A 19912-nucleotide genomic window follows, 5' to 3' on the forward strand; every position below is an offset into this window, starting at 1 on the left:
TATGTTGGTAATAGAATAAAGGAGTGGAACATGTTACCAGGATATATCCTCAGTCAATTCCCAGGAAGTATCATTAAATTAAAATAGCTTGCCCAACAGCAGCAAAACAGTAAAGATTACGGATGATAGGAAAACGATAAATGTAGTTTTATAGTAAGTTATTTTATACTAAGTGATATAATGGAATTATGTAATATGAAGGTGTTATGTTCACCACCTTGGCAACACCCATATTTGTGGGCAAATAAAACCACCTTATCCTATTATTTGTCTAAGCCCATTTGATCAGTCGAGCAAGAGCCCATGCAGCACAACAGACAGTTATAGATTGAAAGTATTCAAATTAAATAAGATGGAATCATAAACAGTTTACCAATACTTAATTTATTTTGATATTTTTTTCAATATAAAATGTTTTTCATGGAATACATACTTTAATACACTATGCACACTCTCACAGTAAATGGCTTTAGACAAAAACATACTTTTTCCGGTGTGTGTGTGTGTGTGTGTGTGTGTGTGTGTGTGTGTGTGTGTGTGTGTTTTCTATATACAGTCTTTTGGATGCTCAAGCTTGGCACAATCTTTAACAAAGCAGTATGATGCTATATAAACAAAGAACAATATTTAGAATACAAGTAAAAAGTGTTTAAAAACCTTATAATCACTATGTTACAAACTATTCTCATGTTATAAACATATAACTTTCAAAATGCATGCCACTTGGATTACATGATTGTTTCCTAGCAAATTCATTCATAAAAAATACAGTTATCTGAGAGCATTACTTTGACTTGACTTCTACAGCGATAACAACTGCCAATATGATGCTGATAACCAATGCTATAAAGACCAGCACACATATTTTTCTGCGATATTTTGCCTAGGAAAAAGAAAATTGAATTCTATTAGAGAAATAATTGTAGACAATACAAATTTCAAGCAACAAATTTCTGTTATGACTATAATGATTATCTACCTGATATCCTTCAGCTTTCTGCAGTTCTGTTCGTCCACCCTCTACATTACCATGGACATTATCTATATTGCCTTCAATTGTATCTGTAAAGAAATTTTAAGTTATTGAGTTAACAATTCATAATTTAAAACATTATCCCAAAAAAAGTGTGCACGATAAACAAACAGTAAATCTTAAGATTCTTCTGCAATCCCTCCTGCATTATTTATCCAATTATAACTGCTTGTCATCCTCTTGTGATGGCATCAAAATATCTTTCTCCTCATGTAAGCTTTAACATGCTTCTACTGGTTTCAATATAATTTCAGATGGTTGTCAAAAAATGACAAAACTTTTTATGTGAACTGCCACTTTAGTTCCACATGAAAATAACTGCTTTCTATTGAACTGAAGGCAAGATAATTTTCGTTACTAGACTGGCATACTGTCTACAGATAACAAAGTGGGGAAGTGTTCACATCATATTTGTGACTCCAGTGACTTTGTTAATAAAATGAAGTAACTTTGACTCAATGAATCTAACTTATTCGTAAGCTTGCATGTTGTCTCACTTATCATTAGGGTGTGTCTCATCGATTCATTGTTGCTCATTGGCAGCAAGTTCAAAGTTGATGTAACAGCCCTATTTCAGCATGCCCTTTCCTCAACTTTCTTTTCATTCAACACTGAATATTATGAGCAATTTGGCAGTGTTGCCATGGGTAGTCCTCTACCCCTCTGGTAGCAATTTTTTTTTTTACAGAAGACTTTAAGGAGAGGACACTTGATTCAGCTGACTTAAACCAAATGTCTTCTGGCAATATGTGGATGATACTTTTGCAGTGTGGTCCCACAGTTAAGGAGAACTGTAACCTTTTTGCAACAACTGAATTCTATCCATGAGGATATCAAATTTAAAATGAAAATGGAGAAGATGGCAGCCTCCTGTTTTGGACAACTTGGTCAGTCAGGAAGTGGATGTATCATTGGGGCATTCCATTTACCATAAGCCCACAGATACAGACCTATATTTGCAGGTTTTTGGCTGCCACCACCCATCACACAAACTATGGTCATCCTTCAAATGTTGGTGCACCAGGCACATGTGTCTGAAACAGGCAGCCTTGCAGAGGAGCTGGAGCACCTACAATCAGTGTTCAAACATAATGGATATTCTCCACATCAGATCAGTACAGCTTTAAGGAGGAGGAACCCGACAACCCACAAAATCAAGAGAAGGAGCAGTGCAAGTCCAGGGCATTCCTCCCGTATGTCAGCAATATTTCATTGAAATTAGGCAGAATCTCTAGGAAACTCATGTCAAAGTAATCTTCCACCCACCTACAAAGATCTGTGTTCTTCTCAGTTCGGTAAACTATGATCTACGATTGTGGAAGACTGGAATCTACAGAATGCGTTGCCAGTGGAGGAAAGCTTACATTGGTCAAACAACGTGCACAGTTTGTGGAAGATGCATTGAACGTGATTGCCACACTTGTCTTTTGCTGCACAGTAAGTCAGCCATTGCTAAGAAGTGCATCTCCACAGGACATTCCATGAATTATTCTGCCATGGACACATTGGCCTTGATGAGAGCCTTCTAGGATTCAATCATTAGGAATTGGTGTAAGTATGTTTAGCCCAAGATATTATTAACAATGATGGTGGCTTTTAACTGGATAAGGTGTGGGACTCAATGGCATTTTTAATTTCAGAAAGAAATTTTATTTAATTTCAGAAAGAAATTTCAGAAAGAATACATTTTATGACCAGTGACTCATCTAGTAACAGTTAATTTTATTAATTCTGACATCTGAATTACAACTCAGCAAGTGTGCATTCCAAAAGAGTAAGCATGTAACATTACCGATACACATGCGCCTGCGTGCCACAGATGGAGCAATATTTGAAGAGGGTGCAAAACTCGAGAAAGGTCAATCATGTAGTGGCTGACTTTGCGCATGTGTGTCTGCATCAGTTTTTGATATAAAGTAAATGATGTGCACTAGTAATCTCCCGTGAAAAACACTCACCTGAAGATGGCTGAGTGGTTGTCAGCCGAAATATTGTACAAGTTGTGCAAGCTTATGAACAAATCATTCTCTCTCTCTCTCTCTCTCTCTCTCTCTCTCACACACACACACACACACACACACGGCTACTTTGTTCTTGACAACTACATCTTACAAATGTACCAAAGAATCTGAGATTACTGTGCATTAACTGTCACAGTACAGCTAGAATACTGTAGCACCAAGGAATTTTGGGACACAGTGATCCATTCACCGTGCCGAAGGCACAGGGTTCATGAAACAGCTGAACTGACTGACATGTTACACCAACCTATGGCAAGACTCCAGCAACATCGTGCCAATGCAACATTACGTCAATTGATTGTGCAAGCCACCACTGATGAAACATCTGGTCATTTTTAACAGGGCAGTCTGGCACCAATATGACATGCAGAGTGGTGCTGAGTCAGGATTGCATTTAATTCTCTGTGACACTATGAGGTCCCTCCTCCCCTTCTGCAGTAGACAAACAAATGCTCACTGGGAGTCATATACATCAGAGATGTTTCAGACAGTGACTGTAACTAGGTGGCTGCCATGCTGCTAGACCCTCCAGAATCTGCCGAACAACCAACGTGATCAGCAGCCCATCACTTGTATGCCGAAGTTGGGAGTTCAGGGCATCGTGCCACTCTGCCTCCATGCTGCTGTGGATGACACTGGCCAATAACAGGCAAGCAGTGGGAGTCCGCTATCTTAGCCTACACACAGGCTGCACCCACTAGATGAGGGTGTATGTCTGTATTTGTCCTAATGTGATGAGTAATTAAGAAGTCATCTTTAACACTATCAATCTTATGCCGAGCATCTCTGAAACGATGGACAATTATAAACCCTACTGTTATATTTGGTGGCAGAAGTGGGATAAGTGGTGTTATTACCAACATCATCAATGCCATCATGAGCAAGTGGCAGCTTGTACAAACTTAAGATGCTCGTGAGTTTTCTGTTCTATTTTTCTGATTAAGTATCTCTCCACTTTTTCCTTTTCTGGCTAGAAATACACCATAATCCAGGATTAAAGGTGTGAGAATGTTGTGGAGGTATAAGCAAGTGTAAATAGCAGATAAGTGTCTGCACTGTCATGTAAGTTCCATAGTTAACAGTCCTCCAGAGATCTATGCTAGTAGTTATGTAGGTTGAATATCATAGAGTGCCAGAGCTGTGTGTGGACCTTTTATATACATTTCTAATTCTGTGCTGTACTCCTTGTGTTTCTCTGCACAGTTGCAAGTGTCTTATGATAAGAATTTTTGTCTTTTCATCATGCAACGTCTGACTCAAAACAGTACAGCTTGGAGCTGAGATACTGCATGCATAAGAGATGGCTCACTGATCATGACACTATCGCTATTGCTGTACCACTCCTGGTCCCTCTATGATAGCAAACAATCTGCATGAGATAATTGTCAGAACCAGTGTAGGGCATTATGGGCAAAAGATCAAGACTGTCATTAAGGAAGAAGTTAGCAAGTTTCAAGGACAAAATGTGATAATGAGAAAGGGATAGGTGTGTAACAGTAGTTGAAATAAGGTATCAAAGGTTGGATCTGAAAGAGCACAATATGCTGAATGGTCCTCTCTGGGAAGATAGGTGAAGCTTTAATGTTCAGGAGGTAGTTCAAGTGTTATGATTACATTTACAACCAGTTGTTCCCTTTCCTGTTCCACTCGTAAATTGAGCAAGAAGAAAACAACTTTAATCGGCTTCATACAAGCTTTTAAGTTCTGTTACCTTATCTTTGTGATCCTTACACAATGCATACGTTTGTGCAAGTAGATTCATTCTGCAGCAGTGGGAGATTAAGGGGGGGGGGGGGGGGGGGGGGGGGGGCAGCCCACCCCTGGCCTCTAATCTTGCGATCCAGGAACAGACCATTTTTCATTCAATACCCAAACAAAGCCAAAATACACTCCTGGAAATGGAAAAAAGAACACATTGACACCGGTGTGTCAGACCCACCATACTTGCTCCGGACACTGCGAGAGGGCTGTACAAGCAATGATCACACGCACGGCACAGCGGACACACCAGGAACCGCGGTGTTGGCCGTCGAATGGCGCTAGCTGCGCAGCATTTGTGCACCGCCGCCGTCAGTGTCAGCCAGTTTGCCGTGGCATACGGAGCTCCATCGCAGTCTTTAACACTGGTAGCATGCCGCGACAGCGTGGACGTGAACCGTATGTGCAGTTGATGGACTTTGAGCGAGGGCGTATAGTGGGCATGCGGGAGGCCGGGCGGACGTACCGCCGAATTGCTCAACACGTGGGGCGTGAGGTCTCCACAGTACATCGATGTTGTCGTCAGTGGTCGGCGGAAGGTGCACGTGCCCGTCGACCTGGGACCGGACCGCAGCGACGCACGGATGCACGCCAAGACCGTAGGATCCTACGCAGTGCCGTAGGGGACCGCACCGCCACTTCCCAGCAAATTAGGGACACTGTTGCTCCTGGGGTATCGGCGAGGACCATTCGCAACCGTCTCCATGAAGCTGGGCTACGGTCCCGCACACCGTTAGGCCGTCTTCCGCTCACGCCCCAACATCGTGCAGCCCGCCTCCAGTGGTGTCGCGACAGGCGTGAATGGAGGGACGAATGGAGACGTGTCGTCTTCAGCGATGAGAGTCGCTTCTGCCTTGGTGCCAATGATGGTCGTATGCGTGTTTGGCGCCGTGCAGGTGAGCGCCACAATCACGACTGCATACGACCGAGGCACACAGGGCCAACACCCGGCATCATGGTGTGGGGAGCGATCTCCTACACTGGCCGTACACCACTGGTGATCGTCAAGGGGACACTGAATAGTGCACGGTACATCCAAACCGTCATCGAACCCATCGTTCTACCATTCCTAGACCGGCAAGGGAACTTGCTGTTCCAACAGGACAATGCACGTCCGCATGTATCCCGTGCCACCCAACGTGCTCTAGAAGGTGTAAGTCAAATACCCTGGCCAGCAAGATCTCCGGATCTGTCCCCCATTGAGCATGTTTGGGACTGGATGAAGCGTCGTCTCACGCGGTCTGCACGTCCAGCACGAACACTGGTCCAACTGAGGCGCCAGGTGGAAATGGCATGGCAAGCCGTTCCACAGGACTACATCCAGCATCTCTACGATCGTCTCCATGGGAGAATAGCAGCCTGCATTGCTGCGAAAGGTGGATATACACTGTACTAGTGCCAACATTGTGCATGCTCTGTTGCCTGTGTCTATGTGCCTGTGGTTCTGTCAGTGTGATCATGTGATGTATCTGACCCCATGAATGTGTCAATAAAGTTTCCCCTTCCTGGGACAATGAATTCACGGTGTTCTTATTTCAATTTCCAGGAGTGTATATTCAACAAGTAAGAGACAGTTTAGAGTTCAAGGCCCCATGCATATGCAAATTACAAACATAAATGACTACCTATTGTTAAGCCGTCGCCTTTGTCAATAAGTGTTTCCAGAATTTTAGAATTCTTGTGAAGCATTGCATGAAATTTAAAAACTGTACAATTATAACAAGTTATCTGCTAGATGCCATTAAGAATAATGGCATGAAATGTTTTTGACACTTGTTCCACCTAAACAGGTGTACTGTACGTACAGTTTAAGAAGTAGACACACAAGTGCAGTATAGAACTTCATCATGATTTATTAATTTTTCAACTAAAGTATTATAGACAAACTGCCTATTGGCTTCTGTCTCGGGTTCTTCGGCCGACGTTCATCTAATGATTTTTCTGACGTTTCGCCAGCACGAGTGGCTGGCATTGTCAAAGCTTCACCCTCCATTGCCGGTGGTGAACTGGAGGCGAGCTCGCGGCCGCAGACTATATGTACCTGGCGCGCCAACGTCCGAGGGCTTCTCCGCGGTCATTTCCGGTGCGGTTCTCCTCTTGCTACCTGTGACGGTCGTTCGCTGCAGTACGGGAAGCCAGGATCCATTTACCTTAAGGCTTTCCTCTTTCTTGTTGCAACTGTTCGCGTGTTTTTGGATTTCTACAGCTTCTCTGAACAAGCGCGTGTGATAGTGCTTCTCTACAGCCAGAACTTCCGTGTCGGCGAATTTTATTACGTGGTCGGTCTCATTCAGTGCGTGCTCTGCCACGGCCGATTTCTCCACCTGCCCCAACCTGCAATGTCGCTTATGCTCTTTGATCCTGGTGTTAATGGATCGTCCAGTCATTCCGACATAAACTTTTCCGCATGTGCAAGGTATACGGTATATTCCCGACTTTGCAAGTGGGTCTCTTTTCTCCTTCGCCGATCTAAGACACTCTTTGATCTTTCTTGTCGGTTTGAAAATCGTCTTTACGCCGTGTTTGCGCAATATACGGCCGATTCTGTCCGTCACTGGCCTTTCTGCCATACATTCCCAGAGTGACGGACAGAATCGGCCGTATATTGCGCAAACACGGCGTAAAGACGATTTTCAAACCGACAAGAAAGATCAAAGAGTGTCTTAGATCGGCGAAGGAGAAAAGAGACCCACTTGCAAAGTCGGGAATATACCGTATACCTTGCACATGCGGAAAAGTTTATGTCGGAATGACTGGACGATCCATTAACACCAGGATCAAAGAGCATAAGCGACATTGCAGGTTGGGGCAGGTGGAGAAATCGGCCGTGGCAGAGCACGCACTGAATGAGACCGACCACGTAATAAAATTCGCCGACACGGAAGTTCTGGCTGTAGAGAAGCACTATCACACGCGCTTGTTCAGAGAAGCTGTAGAAATCCAAAAACACGCGAACAGTTTCAACAAGAAAGAGGAAAGCCTTAAGGTAAATGGATCCTGGCTTCCCGTACTGCAGCGAACGACCGTCGCAGGTAGCAAGAGGAGAACCGCACCGGAAATGACCGCGGAGAAGCCCTCGGACGTTGGCGCGCCAGGTACATATAGTCTGCGGCCGCGAGCTCGCCTCCAGTTCACCACCGGCAATGGAGGGTGAAGCTTTGACAATGCCAGCCACTCGTGCTGGCGAAACGTCAGAAAAATCATTAGATGAACGTCGGCCGAAGAACCCGAGACAGAAGCCAATAGGCAGTTTGTCAACAAGTGGCCACGAAAGCCTTAACAATTTTGTAAAGTATTATAGTTTAAAAACTATTTTTGAGATAAGCAATTGTTATATAGTTTATTTTATGAATACGAGAATCAAACCAGAAAAACTAACATACTAGCAGACTCTTTTAGATTTGAGCAACAGTGTTCACCATTACAATCGTTTGGACTTTATAAGCCAGAACTAATTGTATAAAAACGTTTTGTAATTTTTTTCCCACTAAACACACCCTAAATCGCATAAATTTTTATAAAGTTATAGTCAGCCCCTTAAAGGGGTGCACCCCACTTTCTCTTGGCAGCTTCACTGTTAAACATAAATAACAGATCTGAACAACTGAGAAATTATGTGATGATTTCTTTCACAAAAGGAAAATCATATCTATTAAAGAATAGCAACAAGTGCAATCAATTTGAACCTTATTGCCATAAAATTATGTTATTTAAAAAATTATGTTATGACTTGTAATGACACCAAATGAAGATAATAGCCATTGCTGGATACAACAAAGGCTAAATATTACCAAATAATTTTCGACAGCATTCAATACCGAATAATTTTTGACAGCACTCTTGAAGGAAGCAGTACTGACCAAATGAGCCATATAATCAGACAAGTCCATATAGAAGATAACATTGAGGAAATTCAAGAATTCTTCCTAGTTTTTTTCTATGTCAGAAAAGACTGCAGAGGATAAGTCAAAAGATATTCAACAGCAACTGGCAAAAGATGGGCTGGATATTATGTTTGCAAGCCTCAAGGTTAAGAAAATGACATTTCACTGTTAGCTATAAATTGAGGAATACAATGAAAAATTCAAGAAGTCAATCCAAAAACTTTGTTCAATCCCTGTGCTAATCATTCCTTAAATCTTTATGAACTTCATGCATTCTCATATATTCCCTCCAGCATTACCTGTTTTAGATGTGTAGAGTAGTTATAGTTACGTGGTTGTGGAAAAACCCGAGAGGGAGCTTGGCACGGGAGTACATGGTCGTGTTTGCACACTTGGAGGAATTTATATGCCAGAGAAAAATTAATAAAAACAGAACTAAGAGTGACACGGAGGTGTGTGTTGGCACCCATGGACAGAAAAATATGTGAAGCTAAATTATATAGACGTACCACAAAAATATATAACAGCTTAAAAGTTATTGTTGTCATAAAAATTGTAAATTATGTAAGTTCAAAAGCTAATATCTCAGCAATGTTTCAGCCGATTAATATGAGCAAAGTGTTTACAGATGCGGCTAGTAGAGCTGCATCGAGCAATCATGGCTGATTTTGCACAATATGTACCATTTTTGAATGAGAGGTCAGAATATGGTATTCGACAGAGAAAATGTGATTTGGTAATAAATAAATTTAAAGAAAATGGTGTTTTTAGTAATAAATAAATTTAAAGACATGAAACAAGCAGCAGCATTCTAAAGTTTAAAGAGGTAGGTGAATAATTATGTATGTATGTTTATTTGTTTGTTTATGTTTAGTATAAAAAATCCGGGAAAAGCAAAATCATGCAAGAACATTATTTGTGAAAAAACAGTGGCAGATACAAAAGTTTAGTTTTAGAACATTCGTAATTTTTTTGTCAAACATTGTTTTCAGTTAGGCAATCGTTTGGAGGGTGTATAGGGTGACCATATTTGGGGCAGTAGGGTTCGAGCGACGCTAAGAGCCACATGTGCTGCCCATCTGGGGGTAGTGTTGGGTTGGTAGCCATGATCGGAGACAAGTTTGTAGTGACATTCGAAAACGATCAAGTTGAGCGCAACATAGTGATTTAGGACAGCAGACAACAGTGTATTTTGTGAATTGTGAACAGAATGCTGACTGCTGTGATTAGACATATGAATTTTATAGTGAAGTTTTGTACCATCTGCCATTAACGGTCGCTTACGTAAAAGCACCTCAGATTGCATTTTAAGTGTTTAGTCAATATATTGAAGACTATTCATGGAAAAATAGAAATTAACCACTTGTTCACAATATAAATGAACAATAGTAACATAATATTTTAAATTTCACTGCAATACCTGCCTGCATTTTTTATTATTTTTTATTCCAGCTTGAAAATTGAGTTTACGACACGTGGGAGCTGGCACACTATGACAAAAAACGTAGCCAAACACTGAGACCAGCCCCATCTCTGGAGTCACTCAATTAAGCCGAGTGTTGAGTGTACCAATATATATATATTTGTGCCACAGCATGTGACACTCGAGCTATGTATTCAATCTAAACCAACTTTTTTTTATCAAAAATTGAGGAACAGCACCAACACAAACCACATGAATATTTTCATCATTTTCAGCATATTTTTACAGTTCATAGTGCCCAGTACAGTCGTACTATGGGGGCTCATCCAGGATCTTCTTAACTGAACAGGCTCAGTAAGCAGATCAGGACTGTGTTTGAAAGTGAAGAAGATTGGGAGAAACACGCTGGAGATTGCCAAGCAGTACGCTGAGTCTGACATCGACCAGCAAAGTGGGAGTTGAAGCGCTGCTGGCTGTCAAACATCGATGTGCTGACTTCGCCACCACACTCCACAGCTGGGACCGCTTCTGCTGCCAACCGCCCCACCCCGCCTCGCCTCGCCTCGCCTCACGCCAGTCGACAGTGTCAGGCAACAGTCATCACGCAGCAGCAGTCTCAACAAAGTTAAGTGTTGGCAGCAGGCGCATTAATTTCTCAGTCTTCTATCCCACAGGCAGTTTACCTATGGAGTCTGAATTTAGTGAGATTGTGATACAGAAGTCAGCTAGTGATGTTGGTCTACAGGGAGTGGGAGTGAGCCTCAGAGCCCACATGGACAGGGAGAAGAAGCAGAAGCTAGAGCAGTGGCTACGCTTAGATCATTAATGAGCCAAATGAGGGAATTCAGAACTGAATTAAAACTGATATAGGGGATAAGGAAAGTTCTTTGGGGACAAAAATCATGAAATTAAATGATCAATTCGAGGATATCAGAAAAATTTGAGGAGGGATAATGATTCAAATAGTATTGGCTTGGCAATTATGTTAAGTGATGAGCATGCATCAGCTGTGCAACCTGCGAGAGAAAATGTGTGCTGTGATGTTAAGAGTGTGTATGTGAATGACAGCAGAAATAGCAATGTGTTAAATGCAATGGAACTTTCACCAGTGGTAAGAGGTATAAATTAAGTGGAGGCCACAGTGCCTGATTCAAATGTTGTTGTAGATGGAGATATACAGGTAGGTACATGCTCCAGCAATGTGAATGTATTAAATAGTGAGCAGGCAGTAGACCCTGTATCAGATGATGTCATGGGTCATGTAATGGAACTGAAAAATAGACCTCATTTTGTTATATTAATACACTAAAGTTCTGTTAAAAAGCATTTGCTTAATATGATATTAGGATAGGTGTTACAATCAATAACTGATACTGAAATTGTATGTTCTTTGTAGCTATGATGGTGATCTTTGCTCATCAACGGGCTTTCGGCCACTTGAGTTTTGGCCGTGGTGGAATGTGTTCGTTTTCAAGTTCTGGCAACAAATATGTGTTTTTGTTTTAAACAAACTGTGGAATACTGCATCATGATTTCGTTAGTCCACTGATAATTAAAAACCCACACCTTTTATTGGACCCAGAGCAACAAAGCAATCATCACCTAGACAACGAGAAGCCAATTGGACAATGAAGACCCAGCAGCATAAACAAAGGAGACATCATGGCCAGCTCTACAAAGTATTACACAGCCATTGGCCAGACTGTAATGGTGTCCTTATGGAGATAACTTTTCCAGCATAGTAGAGAGGATTCATGATAATCATGATGTTGATATGTGGCACAGGGCTGCAGAATGTGTTGTTAATGATGTGGAGGCACTCACACCAGTAATGATAGGGAAGGTACCAGTGAGCAGGCTATAGTTCCTGTAACTGATGAACAAGCAGTACTTATGTGTGAAGTTTTTAATGTGCAGAATGGCGCTGCAGGTGCTGATATTGGGGTTGAAACTGTGAGGGATTCTCTTGATTCGAGTAAGTTTATGTATGTTGCTAATGGTATGAGTGAAGAAGCTGGGCAGGCACATTTTTTCAAGGAAGCATGGGAGAATAAGGCAGAGTGATTTTGATTCTGAAGATTGGGTAGCCAGGGCAAAATGGTTTCAGAAGTGGGCAGCTGAGAATTGGGAGATAAGCGAGCACGATTCTGCCAGGCAAATCAGGGATTTATGTAGTGAAAGTGCAATGTTCAAACACGCTTACAAGGAAATAGTTAATGGGGATAAAGATGTTAAATCACTCGATGAACAATGTATATTTATGATGGGAAAAGATTGTGTAGGTGATAATAACACTGTGAATAATGATACATTTAGTGAGTAAGGTGAGGATGTTGATGAAATCCAAAATTTCATAGTGTGTGATGATGAACAACAAATAACCATGCATGAGGAGCTAAACACTGAATGGATGGGGAAAGATGAGTGTGATTATGATGCTGATGATGGTTAATTTTGCAAATTTGTACCAGCGGCTGATACCAGATACCTGGGAGGAAGAAAAATAGAGTTGCTAGAAAGCTAGGGTGGTTGAGTGTAGGAAACTGTGGAATTAAAGAGGCCTTTGATTTAATATTTTCAGGGGATAAGGATATTTAATCTTTTAGTGAAGAGAAGGTGTGCACAATGACTAAAGATTGTATACATGAGATAGAGGAGGATTTGTTGTCCAAAACAGAATTGAGGCATGATTTTATTGAAAAGGTGCAGCCGGTAATAACTGTTGGTGTGGCAGGGGTCTGTGAAACTGGTGTGGTGGATACTGGAAGTTGAGTGTCTGGGGTGGCAGAGAGCTTTTATGATCATATTAAGAACAGGGAAGCTGTGGAATTTCCATTCACAGTGGTGAGAATTAAAAATGCTACAGGAACAGGGAGACCAAGAGATGAATACACTAAGCAGATTCAGGAGGATGTAGGTTGCAGTAAGTACCGGGAGATGAAGAAGCTTGCACAGGATAGAGTAGCATGGAGAGCTGCATCAAACCAGTCTCAGGACTAAAGACAACAACAACAACAACAACAACAACAACAACAGGAACTTTCAGTAAACCAGTGAGAAAGGAGGTAGTTCTAGATGCACACATTAGAGGTGAAGTATTTAGTCACTCATTTTTGGTGATCCCAAATTTAAGTATGAATCTGGTGTTGAGGATTGATTTCCTGAGTAAATATGAGGCATATGTAGATTGTAAGGACCAAATGGTGGAACTAAACACTGTTGAGGGGAGAAAAAGGGTTAAATTCAAAAATGCACTCAATGATGAAGAATTTGTGGTTAGTTTGTATGTAGCACAGTGCTTAATGGATGAGATGGAGGTTGAGAAAGAGAGGAGTAAAGTAAATGGTACGAAGGGGATTTCTGAGGTTGAGAAGGCAGAATTATATCAATTATTGAGTAAAAACAAAGAGGTGTTTTCTGAAAAACCAGGGAAGGTGACTGATTTTGAGTATTCACTCAGGGCAAATCCATGTGAACCCATTAAAGTCAGGCCATACCCTAGAGCACTGGCAGAAAGGGGGGCAGAGAGAGAGAGGAGAACTACAATGTAGGCTGGAATGGGGAATCATGGAACAGTGCAGAAGTGAATATTGCAACCGAATAATAGTTATCAAGAAGAAGGAAAAATTGGTGCGCTTCATTCTAGATGCTAAGAGGTTGAACAAAATAATTGTAAGGGAAACTGAACACCCTGAGAACATGGATGGATTGATTTTAGGGTTCAAAAATGAAAAACTCTTAACAACAATAGATTTGACACATGGGTTTTGGCAGGTGCTTTAACAGTGGAAAGCAGAAAGGATATCGCCTTCTTGTTTGAAGGCAGGGCCTGTCAGTACAAAGTAGCCCCTTTTGGACTATGCATATCTGTATCTGTATCTGTATTCATGAGAGCTCTCAGTTATGTGCTGGGAAGTGAGCTCATGAGAAGAATGACAATTTACGTAGACGATATCCTGATTGCTACATCAACTTGGAGAGAGCACTATGGTTTGTTGCAAGACGTGTTTACAGCTTTGAGAAATGGGGGGGGGGGGGGGGGGGTGACTCTGAAATTGAAAAAGTGTGAGTTTGAGAAGGCAGAAATAAAATATTTAGGACATATATTGTCATCAGAGGGTCTTGTACCCAATGAAGAAGAGATAAAGGCAATAGCAAAGTGTGCCAAACGAAGAAATCGCAAGCAACTGAAACCATACCTTGGAATGGTAGGGTTCTGCTGAAAGTTTGTAGATGATTTAAGCCTTAATTCACCAAACCTATCACGATTGTTAAAGAAAAATGCACCATGGGTGTGCACTGCTGACTGTGATAGGGACTTTAATCAAATCAAGAATAGTTTAAGTAACGGTAGAGTACTCTGTTACCCAGATATGTCACTCCCATTTTACCTTGCCACTGACAGCTCAGACTATGGGATAGGTGCTGCTCTATTTCAAAAGAAGTTGGTTGATGGAAAGATGGAACACCGTAACATATCATTTGCACGTAGGATGCTGATTAAGCATGAGTGAGCCTATGGTATATCTGAAAAGGAGTGTTGGCTGCAGTGTGGGGGTTCATGAAGTTCTGGGTATACTTGGAAGGGCATAAGACCACTGACCATAAGGTCCTCAGTTATTTGCAGGATTGTAGCCTGTTGAATAAGAGGCTCACTAGGTGGGCAATGTTCTTACAAAGGTTCTAGTACCAAATAGAGTATGTTAGGGGCACTGAAAATGTGGTTGTGGATGCTCTCTCACTCTTGCCAAGAGGAAGTGAGGGGAACAGTGAAGAGGAGGAAGAGAGTACAAAATTTAAGATGATATATATGGGGGGTGTGGAAGGAAAAAAATGGATTAGGAGCATTGAAGCTAGTTAAGACCAGACTGGCCAAGAGGAGTTGGAGAGATTTTACACGATATTTAAAGGGGTGTTGTTCCGCAAAAAAAAAAATGAAAGCAAAGAGGAGTGGCAACTGTGCTGGCGTGAGGAACATGTCCAGTCACTAATTAATTATGTGCGTCTGAGCCATGGGCAGTGTGGGGCCCAATCATGTATAGGGGTACTACAAGACTATGTGGTGTTCAATAACCTGGGTCATAGGGTGAGAAAGCAACTAGGTGCTTGTGACAGGTGCCAGCAAGTAAAACACAGCACAGTTGCCAGTCAAGGGGAAATTCAAAACATCTTGCCCAAAAACTCTAAAGAGCTCCTAGAAATTGATGTGTTCAGCCCTTTACCAACAAGTAGGGGTGGGCAAAAGTACATTCTGCTGACAGTTGTATTCTCCAAACATGTGAAGATGTATGGGATGAAAAAGGCCACTAATGGGACTATGATTACAAAACTAGAGTCCTACTACAACGAAATTGGTAAACCGAAAGCATTGCTCTCTAACAATGGGTCCCAATTCACCTTCAAGGTATGGGAGAACTTCATGGAGCAGAGAAGTGGGAAACATATAAGGATCTCAGTTTATTACCTGGCAGGAAATACAGCTGAGAGGTACATGGAAGAGGCAGGCATACTGCAGCCACAGACATACCATCTGGGCAGAATATGTGGCCAAGTTTGAGGACATCACGAACAGTGTCAAAAGCAGTGTCACTGGGTTCATGCCTCATGAAGTAATGTGGAATAAAAAGGCAGCCAGCCTGATGGCTGAGGCAGTGAACTTTCCACCAGGCACATCTATTTCTGAACAAGAGAGACAGAAGCTAACTACTGGATAACTGGAAAAAGGGGCCTTACAGGGAAAACATAGGCATGATTTAAGATACAAGCCTACAAAGTACAAGATGGGTGACCTAGTATTAGTAAAGACAAAGGAACGGTCAAAGTATTTAGATGGTGAGATCAAAAAGCTTTTTGAATTGTACCATGGCCCATTTGTTGTGGTAAGCTGCCCTCCCAAATGCTTACAGGTTGGAGTATCCTAAGTCACATAAACCCTTGGGACTCAGGAATGTAGCTGAGATGCGACTGTACAAACAGCCACTGTAATGGGGTTGAATCCTCTTTTTTTATAGTAAGAATAGGTGTTTACTTAATGGTGCTTATATATTGATATTATCATGTGTATGTTAGCTAAGTTTTTTTCTTCTTTCAAGGGACTCCTTGCTGCATACTATTCACATGTGTGTTTAGTTTTAAAAATTTTCTGGATGGCTTAGAGGTTTTCATGTTTATCTTGGTAAAAGTACAGTGGTACTGGAAGTTGTGGAACAGCTGGTTGCCACAGCTAATTCTCTCATGACGACGAGTGATACAGGCTACAACATTTGTAGTTACTGTACAGCACTTATATGTACATGACAGGATGTGAATGTGAGAGAGGGGCATTGGGTGGCATTTTTACTATTGTTTATAATGATACAAATATTGATTCAATTTTTCTTGAGTGGTGATTGTGATTTGGTCACACACCAATTTTTGTGTGTGTGTGTGGGGGGGGGGGGGGGGGGGGGGGGTGGAGATAGTTCAGCGTGGGATTGACTGATGAGAATATGGAATTGAATGGCACACATATAATATGTTCTTGTATTGACTGAAGAAATGTTTGGATTTGTGGGGGACATACAATGTTTTTATTTTTGTTTATATGCTTAGGATTACTTAGTTTCAGGGGAATATAGGCTGATTTGTGGGTTAGTTTGTGCCATGGGGTATTTTATATATTTTATTTTATTCAGTTTGCAGTGCTGTAATTTTCATTGATCATTGAGCAGCAGTTAGATTATTGTTTGGGTTAAAACTAGAGACAGGATTGTTGCTGGAACCTACCGCGGAACCCATCATACAACAAGTTTTTTAGTACTATTCTGGTCATATATTTTCTTAGTTTCACTTTGGTTAGAGAAACGTTGTCTCAATGTGGTACAGTTGCAAAGATTTGGGCTGTTTCTGTTCTTGAATGGAACAATTTGTTGCTATCAAAGAAAAGACTGTAGCCAGCATGTATTTCTTGGTAACACTACCATCTGTATGTTTTTGTCAGGTTTCATCCTGAAATTTGGCTTTAACTGTGTCAAGTCTGGATAGCAGAGGGGGTGGGTTTCAATCCGACCGGTCCTTGGTACCCTCACACCTTTGCTGATAGGAAATTGATCTGGTGAATTTTGTTTATTCCTGGCAGAATCGGGTTAGCTGACAGGCATGAGAACATGAGAAACAGCATCTGAAGTCTGAGCTGCAGCCACTGATGCAGGTCAGAGGCATGCCACAGAGGACAAGAAAAGGTGTAGTGCTTACTGTATGTGGTGCATAATTTCTGTTAAGAAATACAGTGCATCAAAATAAAATTACAATATTTAGAGGACTTTAAAAAAAATTGCTGGTCCACCTTCAATTCGTTTATGTTTTGTTACTTACAACCTTTGGCCAATCACATCAGCATAATGGAAATGCTGATGAATAAATGTATTAGTGTAAGTTTAGTTAAGTTGGGGTAGGAAGTTCTGCTGCATAAGGTAATATAGGGACTTGTTCATTTCGATTTTTCCATTATCATATGTAGAGTTTCCTTTTGTGTATTATTTTGTTTCTGAGGCCACAGAATGGGTCTGGTGCTACTTGCGACACCATGCACTGCATTTATGGAGTAGCAAGTGGGGGTAATTGTGAGCGTACAAGCTTTGAGGGAGATTAGAGCGGCATTTTTCTGTTGCTGAGAATGTGGCTGGCTGTTGCTGCAGGGCCGTGGTGAGCAGCTACTAATTACGCGGCAGTGGAAAAACCTGAGAGGAAGCTTGGTAGAGGAACACATGGTCGTGTTTGTGCACTTGGAGGAATTTATATGCCAGAGAAAAATTAATAAAAACAGGACTAAGAGTGACACAGAGGTGTGAGTTGGCACCCATGGACAGAAAAATATGTAAAGCTGCACCACAAAAATATATAACAGTTTAACAGTTATTATTGTCTTAAAAAAATTAAATTTATGAAAGTTCAAAAGCTAATATCTCGGCAATGCTTCAGCCGATTAATATGAGCAAAGTGTTTATGGATGCTGCTAGTAGAGCTGCATCGAGCAATCATAGCTGATTTAGCAGAATACGTACTATTTTTGAATGAGAGGTCGGAATATGGGATTTGACTTAGAGAAACTGTGTTTTCAGTAATAAATAAATTTAAAGAGATGAAACTAGCAGAAGCAATCTAAAGTTTATAAGAGGTAGATGAATAATTAAGTATGTATTTTTATTTGTTTGTTTATGTTTGGTATCAAAAATCTGGGAAAAGCAAAATCATGCAAGAACATTATTTGTGAAAAAATGGTGGCAGATACAAAAAAATGGACTTTAAATTGTTATTGCCTGGAAAATTTACATATTTTTCAATGTATCATATGAGTTTTGTGTTTAGTTTTAGAATATTCATAATTTTTTCCTCAAACATTTTCAGCTAGGCAGTTGTTTTGAGGGTGTATAGGGAGGCCATCTTTAGGGCAGTGGGGTTACAGCAATGCTAAGAGCCAGATGTGCTGCCCATCTGGGAGTAGTGTTGGGTTGGTAGCCGTAATCGGAGACAAGTATGTATGTAGCGACATTCGAAAAAGATCAAGTTGAGCGCAACATAGTGGTTTAGGACAGCAGACAATTGTGTATTTTGTGAATTGTGAACAGAGTGACGAGTGCAGAGATCACGACATATGAATTTTATAGTGAAGTTTTGTAGCATCTGTTATTAACGGCCACGCTTACGTAAAAGCACCTCAGATTGCATTTTAAGTGTTAAGTCAATATACTGAAGACTGTTCGTGGAAAAATAGAAATTAACTACTTGTTCAAAATATAAATGAATATGAGTAACTCAATATTTTAAATTTCACCCCAATACCTGCCAGACTTTTTTTTTTTTTTTTTTTTTTACAGCTTGAAAATTGAATTTACGACAGGTGTGAGCTGACACACTGTGACAAAAAATGTAGCCAAACATTGGGACCAGCCACAGCTCTGGGGCCACTCAACTACACTGAGTGTTGAGTGTAACAAATAAATATATTTTCGTGCCATAGGATGTGGGGGCTCGAGCTAACTATTCAATCTAAACTAACTTTTTTTTATCTAAAATCAGCAAACAGCACCAACACAAACCATATAAATATTTTCATCATTTTCAGCAATTTTTTAAAGTGCCTAGTGCCCAGTACTGTCGCATAGTCATCCTTATCTTCTACAAACACTGGAGGTAGAAATTACTTGAAAAGAGAAGTTTGAAATGATTATCTAAAACTGGATTGCTCATTACAATTCACTTAAAGTTACAGAACAAAACACAGAAACAACTATTAGTATTTTGGAAGATATGCTAGATAACCCAAGGCAAACACTGATACTAGATTTGCAACAACCTATATTTGGTTTTCCCATTTTGACCTACATCAACTTTTGGCACATGATACTGGAGGAAGTAAATTTAGTCCAACAGTACCTACAGTCTCCATAATGACTTTGGATAAACGACTTGCCAAATTAAAAACCCTCAATGAGTTTTAGTGATGGAACGAACTGCAACTATAGACAATGCTGTTACTTTTGGCACTAAAAAATATAATGATCTGGACATAAATACCGACCAACAAGGAAGAAGGGAGGGGAGTAAAACAGTGCTGGGTGAACTAGCTCATGACAGTGGCTTATCAGTTCAAGAAGTAGTTCACAAATCATTTTTTGAATGCATTGTAGGAAGTGCTCCAACAATAAAAAAAAAAAGACAGCCATGAAGCAAATCACCAAAAATTTCCAAATTGTTGAAAGAAAATTTGTGCTTCAACCTTTCTATGACACACTCGCTGTACCATTGAAGAAAT

At 40.9% G+C, this 19912-nt stretch overlaps 1 protein-coding gene across 1 annotated transcript in view; it reads right to left on the bottom strand.

Moving 5' to 3' along the window:
* Window positions 1-361: 361 nt before the first annotated feature.
* LOC126251927 (syntaxin-7) overlaps window positions 362-19912 on the bottom strand; it is a 98391-nt gene continuing 78840 nt past the window's right edge. Inside the window, exons 5-6 of the mRNA XM_049952678.1 lie at window positions 980-1062; window positions 362-883 (exon numbers count right to left, since the gene is read on the bottom strand). Of these exons, the coding sequence (XP_049808635.1) occupies window positions 785-883; window positions 980-1062 (182 nt within the window). The 3' untranslated portion in view covers window positions 362-784. The remainder of the gene's footprint in view (window positions 884-979; window positions 1063-19912) is intronic.

This window comes from Schistocerca nitens, chromosome 4 (assembly GCF_023898315.1).
Source record: "Schistocerca nitens isolate TAMUIC-IGC-003100 chromosome 4, iqSchNite1.1, whole genome shotgun sequence".
Lineage (NCBI taxonomy): Eukaryota > Metazoa > Arthropoda > Insecta > Orthoptera > Acrididae > Schistocerca > Schistocerca nitens.